The sequence below is a fragment of the Australozyma saopauloensis genome, chromosome 1 (assembly GCF_035610405.1).
Source record: "Australozyma saopauloensis chromosome 1, complete sequence".
Classification (NCBI taxonomy): Eukaryota; Fungi; Ascomycota; class Pichiomycetes; order Serinales; family Metschnikowiaceae; genus Australozyma; species Australozyma saopauloensis.
In genome coordinates, this window is record NC_086131.1 from 1,088,183 (window position 1) to 1,107,573 (window position 19,391).

General features: G+C 45.0%; 9 protein-coding genes across 9 annotated transcripts; 2 read left to right on the forward strand and 7 right to left on the reverse strand.

Annotated features, from left to right (window-relative positions):
* Window positions 1–227: 227 nt before the first annotated feature.
* On the reverse strand, window positions 228–2,096 carry PUMCH_000505 (uncharacterized protein; the record flags this gene model as incomplete). Its single annotated transcript, XM_063019587.1, has 1 exon — window positions 228–2,096. The coding sequence occupies one exon, from the start codon at window positions 2,094–2,096 to the stop codon at window positions 228–230; it is 1,869 nt and encodes a 622-aa protein (XP_062875657.1).
* A 603-nt stretch (window positions 2,097–2,699) lies between these two features.
* PUMCH_000506 (uncharacterized protein) lies at window positions 2,700–3,239 on the reverse strand (the record flags this gene model as incomplete). The annotated part of the gene is made up of 1 exon (XM_063019588.1): window positions 2,700–3,239. One exon carries the CDS (start codon window positions 3,237–3,239, stop codon window positions 2,700–2,702), a length of 540 nt encoding a protein of 179 aa, XP_062875658.1.
* Window positions 3,240–5,334: 2,095 nt separating this feature from the next.
* On the reverse strand, window positions 5,335–6,210 carry PUMCH_000507 (uncharacterized protein; the record flags this gene model as incomplete). Its single annotated transcript, XM_063019589.1, has 1 exon — window positions 5,335–6,210. The coding sequence occupies one exon, from the start codon at window positions 6,208–6,210 to the stop codon at window positions 5,335–5,337; it is 876 nt and encodes a 291-aa protein (XP_062875659.1).
* Window positions 6,211–6,496: 286 nt separating this feature from the next.
* On the reverse strand, window positions 6,497–9,856 carry PUMCH_000508 (uncharacterized protein; the record flags this gene model as incomplete). Its single annotated transcript, XM_063019590.1, has 1 exon — window positions 6,497–9,856. The coding sequence occupies one exon, from the start codon at window positions 9,854–9,856 to the stop codon at window positions 6,497–6,499; it is 3,360 nt and encodes a 1,119-aa protein (XP_062875660.1).
* Window positions 9,857–10,344: 488 nt separating this feature from the next.
* Window positions 10,345–11,145, reverse strand: PUMCH_000509 (uncharacterized protein; the record flags this gene model as incomplete). Its single annotated transcript, XM_063019591.1, has 1 exon — window positions 10,345–11,145. The coding sequence occupies one exon, from the start codon at window positions 11,143–11,145 to the stop codon at window positions 10,345–10,347; it is 801 nt and encodes a 266-aa protein (XP_062875661.1).
* A 2,000-nt stretch (window positions 11,146–13,145) lies between these two features.
* On the reverse strand, window positions 13,146–14,033 carry PUMCH_000510 (uncharacterized protein; the record flags this gene model as incomplete). The annotated part of the gene is made up of 1 exon (XM_063019592.1): window positions 13,146–14,033. The coding sequence occupies one exon, from the start codon at window positions 14,031–14,033 to the stop codon at window positions 13,146–13,148; it is 888 nt and encodes a 295-aa protein (XP_062875662.1).
* A 657-nt stretch (window positions 14,034–14,690) lies between these two features.
* On the forward strand, window positions 14,691–16,736 carry PUMCH_000511 (uncharacterized protein; the record flags this gene model as incomplete). Its single annotated transcript, XM_063019593.1, has 1 exon — window positions 14,691–16,736. One exon carries the CDS (start codon window positions 14,691–14,693, stop codon window positions 16,734–16,736), a length of 2,046 nt encoding a protein of 681 aa, XP_062875663.1.
* An 89-nt stretch (window positions 16,737–16,825) lies between these two features.
* PUMCH_000512 (uncharacterized protein) lies at window positions 16,826–17,542 on the reverse strand (the record flags this gene model as incomplete). Its single annotated transcript, XM_063019594.1, has 1 exon — window positions 16,826–17,542. One exon carries the CDS (start codon window positions 17,540–17,542, stop codon window positions 16,826–16,828), a length of 717 nt encoding a protein of 238 aa, XP_062875664.1.
* A 211-nt stretch (window positions 17,543–17,753) lies between these two features.
* On the forward strand, window positions 17,754–19,202 carry PUMCH_000513 (uncharacterized protein; the record flags this gene model as incomplete). The annotated part of the gene is made up of 1 exon (XM_063019595.1): window positions 17,754–19,202. One exon carries the CDS (start codon window positions 17,754–17,756, stop codon window positions 19,200–19,202), a length of 1,449 nt encoding a protein of 482 aa, XP_062875665.1.
* Window positions 19,203–19,391: the final 189 nt, after the last annotated feature.

Sequence of the window (19,391 nt, forward strand, 5' to 3'; positions counted from 1 at the left end):
ATTCCTGCCTTATTGTGTACTGGTCGTCGAGTTTTAGCGAGAACAGAATTGACTTTTAAGTAATGATCAATTAGTGGTACATGCTTGTATTTTTGTTTTGTTTTGTTTTGTTTGTCAATAGAACACAATCTTTTTATTTGTTTACATGTTTATATAACACCATTTCAAATGAACTCTCCGGCCATTTGATGAATATGGTACACTACTGATACACGGCTTAAAGCAAATTAAGCCTTTGCTTTTTTCTCGTTGTCCTTGGAATCCTTTTGACCAGGAGAGCCCTGTTGTTTTGGAAGGCTGGCTTTGCTTGCTTTCAGACCTTGGTCGAAAGAAGACTTCTGGCCTACAGCCTGGGCAGCACTCGACATATTGCTTTGAGGATATCCAGGATATGAGGAGTATTGCTCTTGTGAGTAAGATGAATAGTTGGCGGCTCCACCAGCTCCATTGCCAACAGCTCCGCCCTGGTTATACTGGCCATAGTATTGATTATAATATGGCTGAGAGTAGCCATAGACTTGTTGAGGAGCCTGTTGTTGTTGTTGAGTTTGTTGAGCTTGTTGATTAGCTTGATGCTGTTGTTGTTGCTGTTGTTGTTGTTGAACGTGCTGAGATGCGGTATTGCCGGGCTCGGCAGCAGAAGCTGCTGGGTTGGAAGAAGAAGCACCAGCCTGAGGATACTGTCCGGCGTACTGTTGTTGGAAGAAGTTACTATTAGATGCAGCTGAAGCACCACCGGCAGAAGCGCCTGGATAGCTGCCAGCAGTAGCAAGAGAAACCGCTTTTCCGGCAGCAGCAGACGATGCAGCGGCATTGGAAGCAGTATTCAGATGCGATGCTGGAGTGACACCGGTTTGAATCATTCTCTTGATATCACGTACGAACAATGGGTACAACATGTCCACGATACCTTCACGTTGAGCCATTGCAAGCGCACGTTCAAAAGGAATCCATACACCCTTCAAATGCATGGAACCAATCTTTACTACGTGACGCATCTTTTCCAGTTTCAAAATACCGTCACGACGACCACGGGTCATCTGAGCGACATTCAAGAGCTTAGTACCGTTTATCATATTGTTGTCAGCACGGCGCACCACAGAAACATTGTTGGCATCAACCTGGTAACAAAGAGTCTTCTCATCCTCCCACATGGTGGTGGTGACTCTTGGACGAATTCCAGGAGGTTGGAGTTGACCCAAAGTTGAGTTCGAGGAAGGGGTCTCCAACTCTTCCCTCTTAGCTTTAACCGCAGCTGCGTCGGAACTCACACTTCCTGCAGTCCGCGCTCCTGTGCCTGGCACAGATGCTGCGTTGGACACAGTGCTTTGTGGACGACCAGATTGCGAGGTGGCGTTGCTAGCCTGGGTGGCCAGGGTACTAGAAGAAGAGGCAGGAACACCAGTAGTTGGTCCAGTGGGGGTGGCCAAGGTGGCCTTCTGCTGTTGAGCCGAGGAGGCACCAGTCAGATTTGAGCCAGACGCAGTGCGGTAGTCTTGTCTCTGGTTTGAAGCCCCTTCGTAGAGTTGCGGCTGGGGGGCAGCTGAGTTGGCTCCCGTGCCGGCCGTTGCAGAGATCTGAGGACCACCAGGGACGTTCTGGTACATAGGATATTGTGCATACGAGTTTTGACCCGCGTTGTATGCAGGGAAATGATGGGAATACTCGACATTACCGTTACCACCGATAGCACTGGCATTACCTTGTTGAGAGCCTTGGGCCAATTGAGGTTGTTGATATTGCGAGTATTGCGACTGCTGGCCATTTTGTTGTTGGGATTGGTGCCCCGGTTGTTGTTGTTGCAGAGATTGCAGTTGCAGTTGTTGCGGTTGATGCTGTTGCAGCTGGGATTGCAGCTGTTGTTGTTGACCCTGAGCTGCAACCTGTTGGTTGTTCATCATGTAGTATTGATTATAGGATTGCAGGCCGTATTGACCGGCTTGATTCTGCAATTGTTGACCACTCATGGGCTGTTGAGGCTGTTGTTGCATCTGCTGGCCCTGTTGCAGTTGGGTTTGGCCCTGTTGACCCTGGTACTGATAAGGGTACTGTTCTGGGTAGTACCCAGGATATTGTTGGAACTGTTTGGTAGACATTTTTGGCTTTGATGGTGGGGCTCTAGATATATGAATCTGGAGAGTCCGTTTGTAAAGGGATTGATGCTAAGATGAGTGTGGATGGGATAACAGATACCAAAATATCGGGGAATACTAACAGAATATTTTGTGACTTCTGGTTAGAAAACGCGCCAATGTGTTGTCCTTGTGCAAATCAAAAAAACAAGCGTTGATTCTCACGACTTGGGTTCGACAACTTACGCAAATCGATCACTAGAGATCCTTTGGTAGGTACAACAAATCAATTGATTGACGAACGATTGGCAGTTATCTCGAAAAATGCCAACGCGTGTTGCTATCAGAGTTCTGTCAAAAACAAACGTCGCTAATAGTTGACCAGGAACGGGATCGTATCGATGAAACAACTAGCAATTCCGATGAGGCAAAGTCTTTTTCAAAACTTTCGTGTTAGGCTCTTCGACTTTGGCTAGCTCGATGTTGACTAGTCTGATCTGTGGGCTGTGTTGTGTTTCTGATAAATTGTAGTCGATAGACGGCGATCTCGAAACAAGCAGGAAGCAACCGATGGACTCTGAGGACTCTGGAATAGAGAAATGTGTTTACAGATTTCAGATCAAGCAATCAGCGGGTGTGACAATGGATCAATAGGAAACTGGAGTAACTTCGATAAGAGAGGAAACTGCAACAGAGTAATTGAATCGGGGGAGGAGCGACGGGTTCGAGCTTAGGAAGGTGGGAGGAATTGACACCGGTGGTTTCGAGAAAAAAGTCAACGAAACGTAGATATTCGGATTGGAAGAAAAGAATACCAGTAGGAAACAGACACAACATAGAAAAAATCTGCCGCATGAACAGGAAGGCATACATGATGCGCCTACCTGTGGGTGTGTGCCGGTGCCAAACTGTGGCCTCGGATGCAGGGCAATGCATATGATTTGCAGAGGCGTGTGTAGGGTTTTGTGCTTCTGCAGGAGAGCATATGCGCCCGGGTTTTATTGGCCGCCTTGCGGCACCTTGTGCAAGCTCTGCAGCTTTGGGTTGGAAGCGGGGGAATGCGTGCCGCTGGAACGCTTTTCCGGAAAGAGAGGCGAAACCTGGAGTATAGTCTGTTAGCACGTTTGATCGAAAAGATGACGAAAAACTGTGAAAACTTTCGGTCATTTTTGGGCAAGTAACGCTTTTGTGGTTTACCAATACATAACCCTCGTTCAACCATCTCTATCAGCATGGTGTGTACACATTGCCAAAGGGGGGGCGAGAACGACCTCTGCCAAGGATGCAGCCGGTGTATAATCTAATTTGTGCAGCTGAGTCTTACAAGGCTGCTACCTTGATCTGAATTTCCTGCAGTACGTGGTTGTTTTGGTGAGAGAGTATGAACGGTAGATAATTCGCTCTTTTGAGGGTGTGGAGAGTGTAAAATCTCGCGAAAAAGGCTACGTACATCCGGAAGATTCTGGGTGTCCGCTAGGATTATACTCTAAGCCAACGGACTCCATTGTCGATCATTTTGGGCGTCATGCCGGAAACACACTAAAATCGAATGCCGGTACTCTGCAGGTTCTACAGGATGCGTGCCAACTTGTGCGTTTTAAGGTTTGGAGTATGCAGTGTATGCGGAGCGGCAAAGCGGGCCTGCAGTTAGGCATTTTCACGCCGGTGTTAGTGCTTCTTTAGAGAGTATAGATTAAAAGGCTCTACTTGATTCTATTCAATTACAATACACTCATCTAACCCGATATCTTTCTAGAAGTTCAGAGCTTATGTCTCGGATATCTGCAACCGTTTACGAGCCCTGGTTTGGCCGGGTGGACTGAGATCCGTCGCAAGCGGAATTTTGTGGCCAAAAGTTTAATTTATTGATCTGATTGGCGCGCATATAGGCAATGCTGGAAGGCAAGATCGCAAAATTGCTGAAAGGCTAATATGCTGCGTAAACTCCGAAACGAGAACCCAATTTCTCTCCTTGGGTCACCCACAGCAATGGTCTCCTATCCCAGGGCCACATATTCTAGCCTGACTTAGGGGTAAGTGAAAAGTATGATCCACAGGTTGTAAAGGAGAAAAGAGTGGGTGGTGAAAATTCTAAGTTCTAGTAATATTCTACTCAAGGTCGATGAGGGCTGAATGTCAACTGCTTGCACTGGGCATTTTGCATATGAGTCGGCGTTATATTCTTCTGATGTGCATGGAATGCGGCAGCGACATGGTGCAGTTAAGCCAGTCAGGGGCAAGGGACCACTTTTTTTGTAGTTTCGAGTTGCAACGGAGAGAAGGAGCCTTTGGTAGGGGTAATTTCAATGAAGATGTCTATTGGACATCGGTTAATTTGGATCCACTTGTGGTTCTCTCCGCATTACAGATCACATTTGTCGGATGTCACAAGGCCGGTTTGTAGCTTTGTGGAGATATACGAATGATGTCAGCATTCGAGGCGTCGCGGCAGCTACCCTTCAGTGGTCCGTTTGTGCACAACGACAAGAATATGTGTACCAATACTGTTTGAAAGCCGTTTTCTGCATCAAATACTATGCGCAGATTGCGTAAATTACGATGCTTGATTCAAGGATGACCATACCTTATGTTGGTACAAGGTGTGAAACAGATGAAGCGGGGATGGAGCAGGTTGGCAATACTAGCGAGAAGTTTGTTTCTTTTCGTCAGAGTTTTCTTCTCCGATAGCTGCCAGTGTCAAGCGAGACTGATTTCGAGTGTCAATCGGGTTCTTTGACATCCTTCTAACCCCATCCCATGGGTCCTAAACCAAGCGCATTTTGGCCGAATTAGAGATGTTTCGCCGGTGATGCGTCGGAGATCTCGCCTCAAATTAAGAAATATTCCATACTTAATCCCGATCTTGTCCTTTCCATAATCTGAAGAGCATTTTAACGCAGGGCGCTTTTCTTGCAGAGGTTCGATCTCCCATGCATGGTGATGCATGCAGGTAGTTGAATGTAGATCAGTTTCAATACGGTGATAACGAGTACGAACGAAGAGCTCTCTGTCATTTTGAAACTAGTGATCTGGCTGTAGCTATTTTCTGTCATGCATGGATCATTTGCAGACCTTGACAAAAAACTCATGTCTTAATTGGCAGATACGTGCGTGTGTATCGTGATCTGATGCGCTTGCTTGAGGACGTTTAATACATGTTCTCTCAATAAATGCCTCTCTTAATGATTTTTCTGAGACTGTTGCTAAATCAATTTTCCAATGTCGATCTTGAATAGTTGACTGGGTGCTGATTCATCCGACACTACTGGATCTGTCTCAAATCGCCTCTGTACAATTCTTTGATGATTTTTTTTCCAATCACAGTTTCTCTGACTATCCCCTGAACTTTCTCTGGAAAGACTCTACCATACCATACAACAGGGCACAGCACTGTATCAGCTGGAAAGTAAATAACATTACCAGCATAGGCGTGACCACCTATATGAGATATGAGGCCCACATCCACAGAAAGAGCCAATCCTTCTCGCTCCAATACTTCTGTAAATTCATTTTCAATAATAGGGCCCAATGTTCCACAGCGAATATCTCTCTGAGTGTGTCCACAAACTAAAACAAGGTCCTTTCCAAAATCCTGTTCTTCGAATAAATCCGGTCGTTTCACACTGACATGCTCTTCTTTGTCGTCACTTGTAAATGGATTGTATGTCTCCATAGAAGATCTCTCGTCTGGGAGCAAGTAATGTTCAACGAATTGCAGAAGATGCTCTTTCTTGAACCTAACTAGTTTACCCTCGGGATAAACGATTACTTCATGCAAAGAAGCGTCCACGGAATTTGTCCGCAGATCATTTGTTATAATATTAGAAAGTAACACTGGGTGGGTTGGACTGAGTTTTGATTTCTTCAAAGACTCAAACTCATTAGCCAATGATCCTGGAACGAGATTGATTTTGGACGGCATTTCGGCAAAATCACCAAAACCATGCAGTGTAACGAGTACATGTTTCCATGGCTGAGAGGCTGTTTGGTTCAAATTCTTCTCGAAGTCGATTCCTTTATCTTCAGGGAATTCAGGTATTCCGCAGTACGTGCAGCCCGTATCGTAAAGCGGTTTTGGACAATTGTCAACTATACGAGATATATAACGTGCAGCTCGTATAATTCGAACGCCAAACATCTCAAACGATCGTGCAGCCTTTAAAATCCATGATGACAAAGCAAAGCTCAATTTTGGAGCAAATTATGTACAGGGTACGCATGTACGACTTCACACAGAAGGACTGTCGCTTTACATCGCTTTGCATCGCTTTAAAAGGAGCATAGTTCATTGAAAATAGTTATTTCGAAAAAAGCAATAATTTTAAATAATGATGCGTTGATACTGCAATTGGCAAAGATCGTGAGCATGTATTTAATTTCATGGGTAGTAACTGGTAGATGAAGGTTCAGGAATACTTGAATATCTATGGAGCATATGAATCCTTAAGTTTCCACCCTTTTCTAGCGGAATCCCATGTGGCGACTTCGCGGAGTAAAGAGCGGATCAACACAACTTGTTTCTCGCTTTTTGAATCAAATGTCTTGGGTAATGACGATAAAATTGAATTGGACAGGCTGAAAAAATCGGGCTGCTTCGAAAGATAGTCAGTGAGATGCTTGGCTAAAGAATCGTGATTTGTGGCTGTAATATCGCTGCTTGTTTTACTTTTCTTAGCGAATGGCGAGTCTGCCGATGAAGTAGCCTTTTTGCTTCTGACTTCACTTAATATAGACACTGAGCTTAATGGATTGGGCGTCGCCTCAGTGTCAGGAGTTGTCAGTCTCAGAACAGTTAGCGCCCTTTTTGTTCCCTTACTTTTTGGTCCAAAACGTCCGGCGGAGCCAAACTTACCCGTCCACGTCGGAGTTCCCACAGCTGTTCTTCTAGCCACAAGACGTGACTTCTTTAATGCTTCTGCAGCTTCTTTAGCCACTTGGTTTGCCTCACGTTCAATGATACTCACGTCGTGGTGAGACAGATTCACAATATCATCGTGTTGCAATGTACTTTGCACCACCCCTGAGTTCGAAAAAAGGCCGTCCATGATACGGTTATCATCCTTGTTTCTGTCGTCCGCATCTTCATCTGCGTCGACGAATTTGTCTAATTTAGAGACTCCTTGCATGCTGGCTACGTTGTAAAAATCATCCTTGTTGCTGGCTCCAGAACTCAGAAGTTTGGTTGATTTTCTCTCCTTGCCTTCGCTAAATGTCTTTTCGGACCCGTGAAACAAATCGCCTGTTTCGGTTCCTGCCTCTTCGGGGTCACCCAAAGAGAACAAATCATGCAAGTCGTTAAGCTTGAAGAACCGACGCTGTTTCGGATCCTTCAAAATTTTGTTTGTCAAGAACGTTTTGAAAATTTGACGATGATAAATTTTCTCCTCAATGGTTCCAGCAGTCATGAGACGATAGATTGTAATATCTTTAGTTTGGCCGAGTCTCCAAGCTCTCTCTCGAGCTTGCATGTCTGTTGACGGATTCCAATCCGGATCGAATATAATGACACGATCAGCACCTGTAAGGTTCACGCCGAGACCACCAACCTTAGTGGTTAATAGAAAAACATGGTAATAATGGTTGGTGTTGAATGTATCCACTAATTGTTGTCTCCGTATAATTGGCGTAGATCCATCCATTCGTAAGTAGTGGAAGTAGTCTGGGTTTTCTTCAGGCTCGATCAGCTTTTGTTCCAAATTGGCGACAAATTTTTCAAGAATGTCAAGCATCTGCTTGGTTTGGCAAAAGAGAAGTGTCCGGTGGCCTTGGCTCTGCCATAACTGAAGAAGATTTTTGACGACTTGCATTTTACCTGATTTTGCGGGCAGACCGTAATTATAAGAGCTTCTTTTGGACAATATCTCTCGATCTATGAGATCGGGATGATTGCAGATCTTTCGAAGCATATCCACACCCATCAAAACGTTTCTCTTTCCTCTCATTATAGCATTTACATCTTCACTCCCCAAAAACTTTTCGTATAGATCTTGTTGAAACTTAGTGAGCTTCACGAACACGACCATTTCATTCTTTTTTGGGAGGTCTTGCGCTACGTCCACCTTGAGTCGTCTTAAAAGATAAGGAGATATTAGATCCCTGAGTATGACTGCGCATTTGTATCCTGCTTGAACTTGGACATTAGTTGCGTTTGCATAGCCACCCATGTTGATTGGCACAGCAAACTGTTGCTCAAAAACTGGAAGTGTCCCGAGTCTTCCTGGAAAGACAAAGTCAAATAGAGACCAAAGCTCGATGAGATTGTTCTGAATAGGTGTTCCGGACAAAATAATTCTATTATATGTCTTCACCCGCTTGCATGCTAGCGAGATCTCTGAATTTGGATTACGAATTTTGTGTCCTTCATCAAGGACTACATATCCCCATTCATGAGGTAATATTTGCTTTGAATAGATGCGGAGTCCAACATATGTGGTGATCAATACGTGACCTTTCTCTAGTACCCGCCCAACAATCTCACGCGCATTGATTTGGTTGTTAGCCATTTTTATACTGATGTCCTGACTTGCGTCTGCATCTTCAGTCTCCATTAAAGCCTCTAGCTGCTCCTCTGATCGAATCAGATTTTTATTCATTCCAGAACCAATGCTGTGTAGAATTACACATCGAAGAGGTGGCCACCATCGGTGAAATTCGTTCACCCATTGATTAAGGACTGTTGCAGGTACTACCAACAAAACAGGTTTATCTAGTAAACCAGAATAGTGAAGGCCGGCTAAGAAGGCAATCACTTGAATAGTTTTTCCAAGACCCATTTCATCACCAATGATACCTCCTGTCTTTTGTGAATATAGCTCCCAGAGCCATTGCACGCAAGTTTTTTGGTATTCGAATAAAGAGGGATACACGTCGCCAGGTAGTTTGAATTGCGCGTTGAGCACGGCATCGTCAATTGAAGGGTGGGGCCTGAGCCACTCTGGAATTGTATCATCCTGAGCATCGGCCCCTAATTTGTCTCTTCGGAGCTTTGACCTTTGCTCCACCCATTCTTTGAGTCTAGCTTGGTAGTACAATTCATCACCATCGTCGACATTCCGCTGCGCGACCGCGCCAGTGCTCTGAACCTCAGTATTATCTTGCAAATCCTCAACTTCGGCACTATCTATTATTTCGCCTTCTGATTGTCCTTCAGAAAGTTCTTCTGGGCTGTAGGCATCGTCAGATACATCACGATCACCATTGTCTTGTTCCGAAGGTGGAGAGCCCTCGCCATCATTGTGGTCAACATTTGATTCTTCGACTGGTTCAGATTTTACCGCTGCGGATGGTTCGTCTATGAAGCCTGGAGCTCGAAGATGTGTATGAGACTTGAAGGTCTCGTCACTCCCAGCCTTGAATGCATTATTGCTACCAAAAGCGGTGATTTTACCAGTACGGATTAAAAAGTCACGCTGTGACTCGCCCTCTGCTGCTGTGTTTTCCCCGATGTTAAGTTGTTTCTTGTTGTCTTTCAACCGTTGTTCTATATCGTTTACATCCTGTTGAAGTGGTGCCAATTCATTGTCTTCAAACCAAGTAATTTCATCCTGAAGGGTTTTTCTCTGTGAGATCTTGGTTCTGGGATTGTTGAGTCTGCTTCGTAGAGCTTTCACCTTGCGTGATGCCTTATCTAGCTCTGCTTTTGCCTTTTGAAGTCGTTTCTCGTCTATTTCCGATTCTTTCGCAAGAAGAGCAGCATTGGCCTTTCTCGTGATCTTGGACTCTAGCTCCGATTGGTCGACGAGCTCTATTTGGGGCTGATCAAGCTCTTGGTCGGAGGTATCCATAAGGGTGATGTCTAGTTAGATTGCTAAAATGAAGCCAAAGATAGTGATTGAGGAGCTTGTAGCAATTCGATTCGAAAATTGATTGAGACGTAGGGAATTGAACGTGAGTGGTTTTTTTATCTTAGTACATGACTTTTGTGCATGAATTGATTTTCTGTTAATCTGAACTTTCACACGGAATTTACGTTTAGTTATCTACAGGTGGGATTTCCAGACCAAGTGCAAATTGCCAATAAAACTACGAACAGCAAAAATCAACCAGATGTCTTGGAAATTCCATAAAATCGGAAGAACTATTAAATTCCGATCGATTATGATTATGTTAAGTAAATACTGAATAATTTTAATGTTCATTTAAGATTATATTTGACTGTGTCGTTAACGCCGAGAAGTATCCAATACACATACGTCATTCAAATCGTTTATTTGGTGTTCATTTCTCATAGCGTTCCGCTCGACATAATAAATACGGGTCAGAACCCAATAATTTAGTCCCTCTTGTCCTGCAAGTTGGGCAAAGGAATAGCCTTCACAGTCAAGTAGGTGTTTTGAGAGTTGGCAATACCGGCGTATGCGTTATACCATGCTAGGAACGCAGTAATAATACCAAAGATACCACCGGCCTTCTTGACTGGCACAGAACCCTTGAACTCAGAAATAGCCAACAATAAGAATGTGATACTCAAGCAGAAGAACAAGAGGAAGAAACCAACCGTAGACTTCAACGTCATCACACACATGAAAAATGTAAAAATAAACCAGCCGACCAAGAAGATACCTAAGGCATATCTCAACTCAGTTTTGTCATCACCGTAAGCAGAAACAATACCAAAAGAGTCAACCTGAATGGCACCCCAAGCGCACCAGAAAGCAGCGTAAGAAGACAAAGCGACACCACCAAAAGTGTTGGCCACAGCCAACTCAAACATACCAGCAACAAATTGGGCAGCACCTCCGTAGAAGAAGGCCAAACCCACAACGACGTTGGGGATCTTGACACCACGCACCTCGGCGTTAATCAAAGACAAAACAAAAGTGGTCAAGGCGAAAGCAGACAATCCCAAAGGAGCTGGGTTGGCCAAGTCATTCTTGGGAGGTGGAGCCAAACCTGGGTTAAGGGTACCACCGAAAGCGGTCATAAGGTCGCTCTTCAAGTATTTTTCATTTCCAAATTGGATGTAGTCCTCATCGTGCACAACACGGCTGACTTTGCTGGTGGTAGCAGCATTGTTTTCGTTGCCCAAGATGAAGGTGTGGTCCTCGGCGGTTTGGTTCTCCAAGTCGACCATTGTGATGAGTTAGTTAAGTAGAAGTTGTATTAGGGTGAAATAAGTAGTACCTATAAGAAAATAGTACTAGCTGCAGACTACTATGGAGTATGCTTAAGTGCGACTGAGTGCAACGGAGTAGGATAGAGTTGAGTTGGAACTGTAGGAAAGTAACTCAAAATTAAACTGGGGGATTGAAATGTAGAGCAGCGGAAGATTGGCCTTATATACGTTATAGCCAGTGGGGTTTACTTGGAGCGGGTCAACCCACAGTAATGGTGAGGCGCTGCATAGGGACCGAGCCAACTTTGATCTATGTACCGTACGTCGCATCGGTTCATACGCTGTGTGCACTACACTGGCCTCATTCTCGGCTTTATTCTCACCCTATGGCCTGTCTTGTTAACCGCATTGGCGGCCACCGCCACGTGATCCACCACCCCATAAACGTATCAATATCATGCCTATGGGGTGTCGAGGAAAATTCTGCGAAAAATTCGGGTGCTTGAAGGCCGCCACTTCGAATCTCCAGAATTAAAACAACGGCCGGTGTCGCCGCCAAAAGTCCGAGACGCCGAAACGGTGTTTTGTGGGGAAGTGGTAGGCCTTCCTGCAGGAAAGCCTCCCCCATAGCACTGTCTCGGGGATTGCTGCAAGCGGCGATAATGCACCCACGAGGAGAAGCCATCAAAAATACAGTTTTCACTATACGATGCAGCCAATACGCGTTTTAGAAATGTTCAAAGTGTCAAGAATTTCAAGAAATTCGAAAAATCGAGGAAATTGAGATAAGTGTTGTGCAACTACAGAGTTGTCATCCTGACACCAGTTCCTGCAGCAAGCACTTCTTTACGAAACACCCACACTGGCATTGGAGTGGAGACATCGGCGCACCGAAGGGAATTACTTGGGTGCACAAAATGCACCGGGTGTAAATTTCTGGGTGTGTTTCAGAAATGGGGATGTTGACGTATAGTGGCTGCAATTCATGTTAAGACCGAGCTAGGCAATTCGCGAAAAAGAGGAGTAGAATGTGTGTGAAATGTATTTGAAATCTATGTTTTTTTATTTAGTTTCCCCGTTGTTAAATCGCAGAATTTTTTGGTCTAGAGTATTTCCCGGAGACGGAATTCTTGTTTTGCGGGTTCTTCTCGGAGCCAACTCCGAGATTACGTAATTTGTGGGGCCTGTGGGGCCTAAGAGTCCAGATAGCGGAACTGAATCTCAAAAAATATTTTTGACATGCCCTGTATGATGGAAGTTTGAAATAATTCAATTTTGGTTGGCAATGCATGGGTTCTCACCTACGAATTATAGTTGTATTTATGGCAAACCCGGAAAGAAACGTTGATGATTTGATCTGTGAAAGGCCTTTCTTAACTGGAACTCCGAAGAACAAAAAGTAAATTTGGCTTTTTCCGTGATTGAGGAATCCTGCAGCTCTTGTTGAATGGAAAAGTGAGTTTGATCTAAATGCAAATGTACTACCTTTTGGAGTACACTTGAGCATTGAATCTCTCTTGAAATCGCTGACCCGTGTATGGCGCCCACTTCTATACGAATGCCCAAGTTTGAAATTCATTCTTTTGCCTCTCACTCGACCAATTACCATTGAAATTCATACGCAAATGGATCAGTTTGCAAAGTCAAAAAAATTGAAAGAAATAGTTCCAACTATCTTTCAAGAAGCTTAGAAATAATGGATGATACTTTGGGGTATGCTAATATCAACGTTTGTTGTTTTGAGAGGATAATGGACAGCAAAGCTTAATCTTCAATCCTCAATTCAAACACCTCTTTAATTCAAAGTTTGAGCTATCATCTATTGAGCCATGAGAATTCAAAGACATAATTCTACTGGGATATGCAAACTTGTTCTGCGGAAGAATTGCATTTGTCAGAAAAAATGTTTCTTGAACCAGACTACACCCTAATGCTAAAGTGTTGAGTCGTGCTATTGTTTTATTACATACCACACACTAAACACCAACCTCTAGCTTTCCTAGAGGTCAGCAATGAAACTAGTTCATTTTCTTCCTTTGCAAGAACAGCTGGCGTACTTGTGATAGTGCTCGCCTTTGTTTGAAATGGATTTGTATAAACAATGTCATCAACCACACTGGACAATACCACCGGAGATAATGCAAAAGGTACGCACCCCAACCAGCATATATATTGAAGCCAACATCGCGACGTTTGCAAATCTTATTGGCAACTCCCTCGGCATATTGGTCAGGGGTGATAGTTGTCCTAGGGTTTCGACTCATATCGGCTGCACAAGACATACTGTCACGAACCGCATCCACATCAAAGTATGGCAGTCTAAGACCGGAGCTCAGCGCACTATCACCAATACCGGTGTTTACGCCTCCAGTAATAACACTATGAACCTTCACACCGAAAGGCTTCATTTCGCTCCTCAAAACAAGCGCATACTGATCTATTGCCGCCTTGGTAGCACAATAAACGGAAATCCAAGAAAGGGGAACACGAGCGGCAACAGAAGATGTAAATATGATTGTTCCAGCAGCCTCAATGACCATTTCAGAACAGTATTTGGTCATGTACATGTGACCCACGACGTTCACGTCCATAATTTTTTTGACTGCAAGATCATCAGCATCAATTGCAGGCCCACCAACTGGACAGATTCCAGCGTTGTTGTATAAGATATCCAATCTGTTGCCAGTTATCTCCTTGACTTTTGCGGCTGCGGTTTTGACCTGGTCCAAATCACTGATATCGCAAGCCACCGGGATGAGGCCGATCTGCTGTTCCAACGGTTTCATTTCCCAGAGGAATTGTTCAGGCGCAATGCCAATGATTCTATATCCACGTTTGTGGAGTGCAATGGCCATTGAGTAGCCGATTCCTGATGATGCACCAGTAATTAGAGCGTATTTAGGCATCTTCTGCAAGGTTTATGATTGAATTGTGAGTTGTGAAAGTGTCCCGTGAGATAATGTTCGAAAGAAAAAAAACTGGTTTTGTCTGTGAAAGCATTGCTCCTCCTGTCTGTATTTATATATGAATGTTGAGTGAGAAAATGGTCCTGTGACAGATTTTGCAGCCGTGCAACCTGCGGCTAAAGTACGGCGCGAACCTCAATTATTGCATTCGATGCAGGGAGATAGGAAAGAAAAGTGGGTAAAGAAATATGCTACTTGATGTGTATTCTTGCTTGAAGACTTTGTTTCAATTATTTAGTCAAAGCTCGCATCAGTGGATATGTTTGGTCTGTTGATGGCGGGGTATATTGTTGGGATCCGTTACACATGCAATACCGTAGTGGGCAACTACTTGAAGGACGACAGGTGAGGCTGCATGAAGGATCTTTCGGAGATAGATGGGTGTGAAAGAAGTACCATGATAATTGGGAAGGCAAGCACTAAAAAGAAGTTAAAGAAGATTTTTCGAATGAATGGGTTGGCTGGAACTAAACTGTTTATTAAAATGGCATTGCTTTTTTGTCCAACCATGTCTGTCCACAGATGACTAGTATCTCCTGTTCGCAGCAAGAATGATTCCAAAGACCATCAACACACAAAAAAATTAGGATCAAATATATGTACACATACACAGAGAATTTTCATCTATCCCAAAACGGCCCTCGTCGCGCCTTTCTTCCTCACGCCGAAGCTTCTGCCTTGCCCGTCTCGACGTCCATGCACGTAATTACTTCCGCATCCGGCCAGTTTGTAAACACAGATCCCTCACCTACTCATAAATTCTATTCTAGCAAGAATCAGAAACTACAACGTGTGTACGACGCTCTTCTCAACATGTCGTTTTTCCGCTCGCCTAGGTCGCCTCGCAAGGCAGACTACGAGGTGGCAGATATCTCCCACTCATTGGAGAACATCTCTTTCTCATCGAATATGATGGATGTCGATTCTTCCTATACCAATGCTCACACACCACGCAAACCGCAGAACGATAAAGAAAACATCACTCCCGGAAACTCGCCAACAAAGCTGATTGTGCACAAATCTCCGTTGAGGCGCAAATCGCTAGGCGCCAACACACATGCACAGAACATGAAACTTCACAACCACATCTCGGAGCTTCAACCACCAAATGCATACCTCGGACCCGATTTCCGGACCAAGGCCAACTCTGCAAAGACGAAGCGTCTCACATCCGTGGCTCAGCTCTACTTCTTGGACTACTATTGCGACATGTTCGACTATGTCATTCTGAGACAGGAAAGGTGCAGAATGGTCGAAGATCGTCTCAGCAACGACCCGCAATACGCGGCCAATCCGCGCCGCCAACAAATGGAGTGGAAGAATTACGTCGGCCGTGAAAGAGCGTTTTTGCGTAAACGCAGACTAAAACCCAAACACAAGGACTTCGAGATGATCACCCAAGTTGGTCAGGGTGGATATGGCCAGGTATTTCTTGCCCGCAAGAAAGACACCCGTGAGGTCTGTGCTCTCAAAATCTTGAACAAGTCTCTTTTGCTCAAGCTAGATGAGACAAGACACGTTTTGACCGAAAGAGACATTCTTACCAACACTCGACTGGAATGGTTGGTCAAATTATTATACGCGTTCCAAGACGCAGAGAAGGTATACTTGGCAATGGAGTTTGTCCCCGGTGGTGACTTCAGAACGCTTCTTAACAACACTGGATACTTGATTCCTCCTCATGCTCGGTTCTACATCGCTGAGATGTTTGCAGCGGTCAACTCGCTTCACGACTTGGGTTTCACACACCGTGATTTGAAACCAGAAAACTTTTTGATCGACTCAAAGGGCCACATCAAGCTCACGGACTTTGGGCTTGCGGCTGGTACCGTTTCCAAAGATAGAATCGAGTCCATGCGGTTGAAATTGGCCAATTTGCAGGATATAGAGGACTATCAGGTGCCTTCAAAGTTAATGTCTGAGCGTCAAAAACTCTTCAAGCAATCCCAGGGTCACCACAACTTAGCCAACTCCATTGTTGGATCGCCCGACTACATGGCTTTAGAGGTGCTTGAAGGAAAGAGCTATGACTTTACTATAGACTATTGGTCCTTAGGCTGTATGCTTTTTGAGGCTTTGTGTGGATATCCACCTTTCAGTGGATCTAAACAAGACGAGACATATCACAATCTCAAACACTGGAAGACGGCATTGCGGAGACCACAGACCAGAGATGGTAGATATGTTTTCAGTGACCGCACATGGCAACTCATAATTCGTCTTATTGCCTCCTCGTCGACCAGATTGCGCAACTTCAAGCAGGTTCAACAGCAGCCTTATTTCAGCGACATTGACAACTGGGACACCTTGCGCACACGTTCGCCTCCTTTCACACCGCAGCTCGACAACGAAGAAGATGCTGGCTATTTTGACGACTTCGAGGACGAGCAAAGTATGATGAAATACAAGGATGTCTTTGCCAGACAAGAGCAAAATGAATCGCTTCTAGGCGGCGCTGGCGGGCTAGACCGGAAGGGGGCCAGCAATTTCATCGGCTTCACATTCAAACATAAGTCTGATCCCAACAACAAATTTCAAAACGGGGAGATCAATCTTTTGGGTGGTGCAGCCGGAGGATTTGGCAGGAGACCACAAGGACCCACCAGAAGCAACTACTTGGACCCGTTGGCTACTCTTTATTAAATACACATTTTGATTGGTTTGGAAGCGAATTTCGGTTGTCTCTGTAATATTCTATGGTACACGTATTTTGTATGCTTATAGGTATGTGACTATTTGCTCCAGATGTAGTCTGCATCGATTTTCTTCTCCAAAACCAGTCTTTGAACCTCCGAATGAATACGCTCGCACTCTACGCTCGCACTTTGAATCGTGGAAAGAAGCTGCTCCTCGGAGAACGCACCATTACTTTCGACCAAAAGAATCTTGGATGCCTTCTTCTCCTGAATGTCAAAACACACCGTATGATGACTCAAAGACTTCTTCAAGACGGGCAATTCCGCGTTGAACACCGGAGCATTATTTTCATCGATGGCAATCGACGTGGCAGCAAATGACGTGTGCAAGGCTACGTTCGCATCGGCGAGGGCAAAGTAACAGCAATTGATGGCTGCACTCAACTCGTTGGTCATATAACTGGCACCGGTGTTGAAGCGGCCACCGGTTTCACTGGAAGACTCATCTTTATCTAGATCGCTGGCCAAAAACTGCACCACAATTTGGATTAGCTGTCTTGGGTATTTGAAACGCACAATCACGGCCTGCAACACCAGACGCAACAAGTCTTCTAGCGTTTTTTCTCGTGTGCCAGAAAGACCTCGACTGGGTCTCACTATTATTTCCAAGCTGGCCTGGGTGGGGAGTTCCTGGCGGATTTTTGGCTCGATTGGTCCGGTGACAGAAACCACGACTTTTGTGCTTCCCACGGACAAACGGGCGCTTCCGTCAACGTTGTTGAGTTCGCCTAGAGTTACCTGTAGTTTAGACATATTGTATCGTATGGAATTGGAGAACTGCTCGGAATTGACGGACTCCTTATTGTATTAGCTCTGATTCCAGATACCTGGGGGAGATGAGATGTCAGTCACGTGACACTATACTATGAGATCTAAATAGAGACAGAAGAACCACAGTACCGAATTCTGATTCATTTCCCGGAAAACCTATAAATCGAATACATTCTGCTTACACGATCTAATCATGACAGACTATGCAGATGCTCTAGCGGCCGACTTTGGCAGCGACGACTCAGACTCAGAGGAACAGATTGAACACACAGAATCTATAGAAAAAGACACAAGCGCGCCGCAGAATTTGGAGCAGGTTTTGCAGGCGACTAAAAAAGTCGATCTCAAACACAAACTTCAGCAGATCGACCCCAAAACGATGTTTTCTGTGGCCGAATTGAGCCAAATTAGCTCCAACATGGGATTGATCAGACAGGAACTCGAGAAGTATGCAGACAAATTTAACGTGGAAAATATGGAGTTGGTTGCCGGTGTAACGGGGTCTACACAGAGCGATGAGTATATGTTTTTGATGAGGTTGAGTGCACTTCCTGACCTCATATCTGATGAAATTGAGGTGCTACACAAGTATGTCTCTTCTAGATATAAAGCTGTATTCCCCGAATTAGAGACTCTTGCCAAAAATTCGGTTGATTATTGTCGTATAGTTGCCACTATTGGACAAGATCTCGATGAAGTGAGGACCCACCAGGAGTTCTTGAAACTGATCTTTTCGGGCGAGAAGGTGCTTGCCATAGTCATGGCAGCCATTCAACAGGCGCCGAAAAGCAGAGAGCTCAGACCTTTGGAATGGACAAGTGTCAAAGAAGCCTGCCAGGCAGCAGTGGACTTGGGCGCCTTTTTGAAGGAAGTCACAGACTTCGTGGCTGATAAACTATCGAAGTATGCTCCCAACGTGTCGGCCATTGTAGGAGAGAAAGTCGCTTCCCAACTTTTAATCAGTACCGGATCATTGGCGCAGCTAGCGCTGACTCCATCTTGTAATCTTCCCTCGTTTGGCGTGAGGGATCTTCTGTCACAGCAAAGCACACGAACCACGCACATTCGGTCCACCGGATATCTATACCATTGCCTGCTAGTGTGCGGAATGCCGCCCGAGAATGTGAAACAGGCGCTCAGAATTGTTTCTGGTAAAGTGATTCTTGCCGCCCGAATTGATGTTTCACGCAGTAGCCCGGGTGGGGAGCTAGGCGCCAAGTTCCGCCGTGAGATCCAAGAGAAGTTGGACAAGCTTCTTATTCCGCCCGACCAATCTGGCCCCAAAGCTCTTCCGGTACCGCAGGAACGGAAATCGAAGAAAAGAGCCGGTAGAAGATTGCGGAAGATGAAGGAGCGCTTCAACATGTCTGAGCTCCGCAAGGCACAGAACAAAATGGAGTTTGGCAAGGAAGAGCGCACGATCACCGACAGTTTCGGCGAGGAAGTGGGCTTGGGTATGTCTCGCGACCTCGATGCCGCCAGAGCCAATCGAAACACAGATGCTCGCTTGTCCAAGGCCATGATTAGTCGATTGCAGAAGCAGAAAGAGACGGACACAATGGAGGGTGTTTTCGCAGCAGCCAAGCGTGGCGGCACCAGCACTGGTTCCAATCAACCTACAAAAAGACCTCGCATTATCTAGAACAACAATTGTCTGTATCACCCATTCATTTCTCAACTTCTGGAGGTCAGACAAGTCCTAGATGCATCATAGACCCAATTGCATCTCAACCCAAACAATAATTCGGCAACAATACACAACCCAAACAATAATTCCATCAAAAATAACAAAACTCTCTCACGTATCTCTCGTATAAATCCCAAGTGCGTT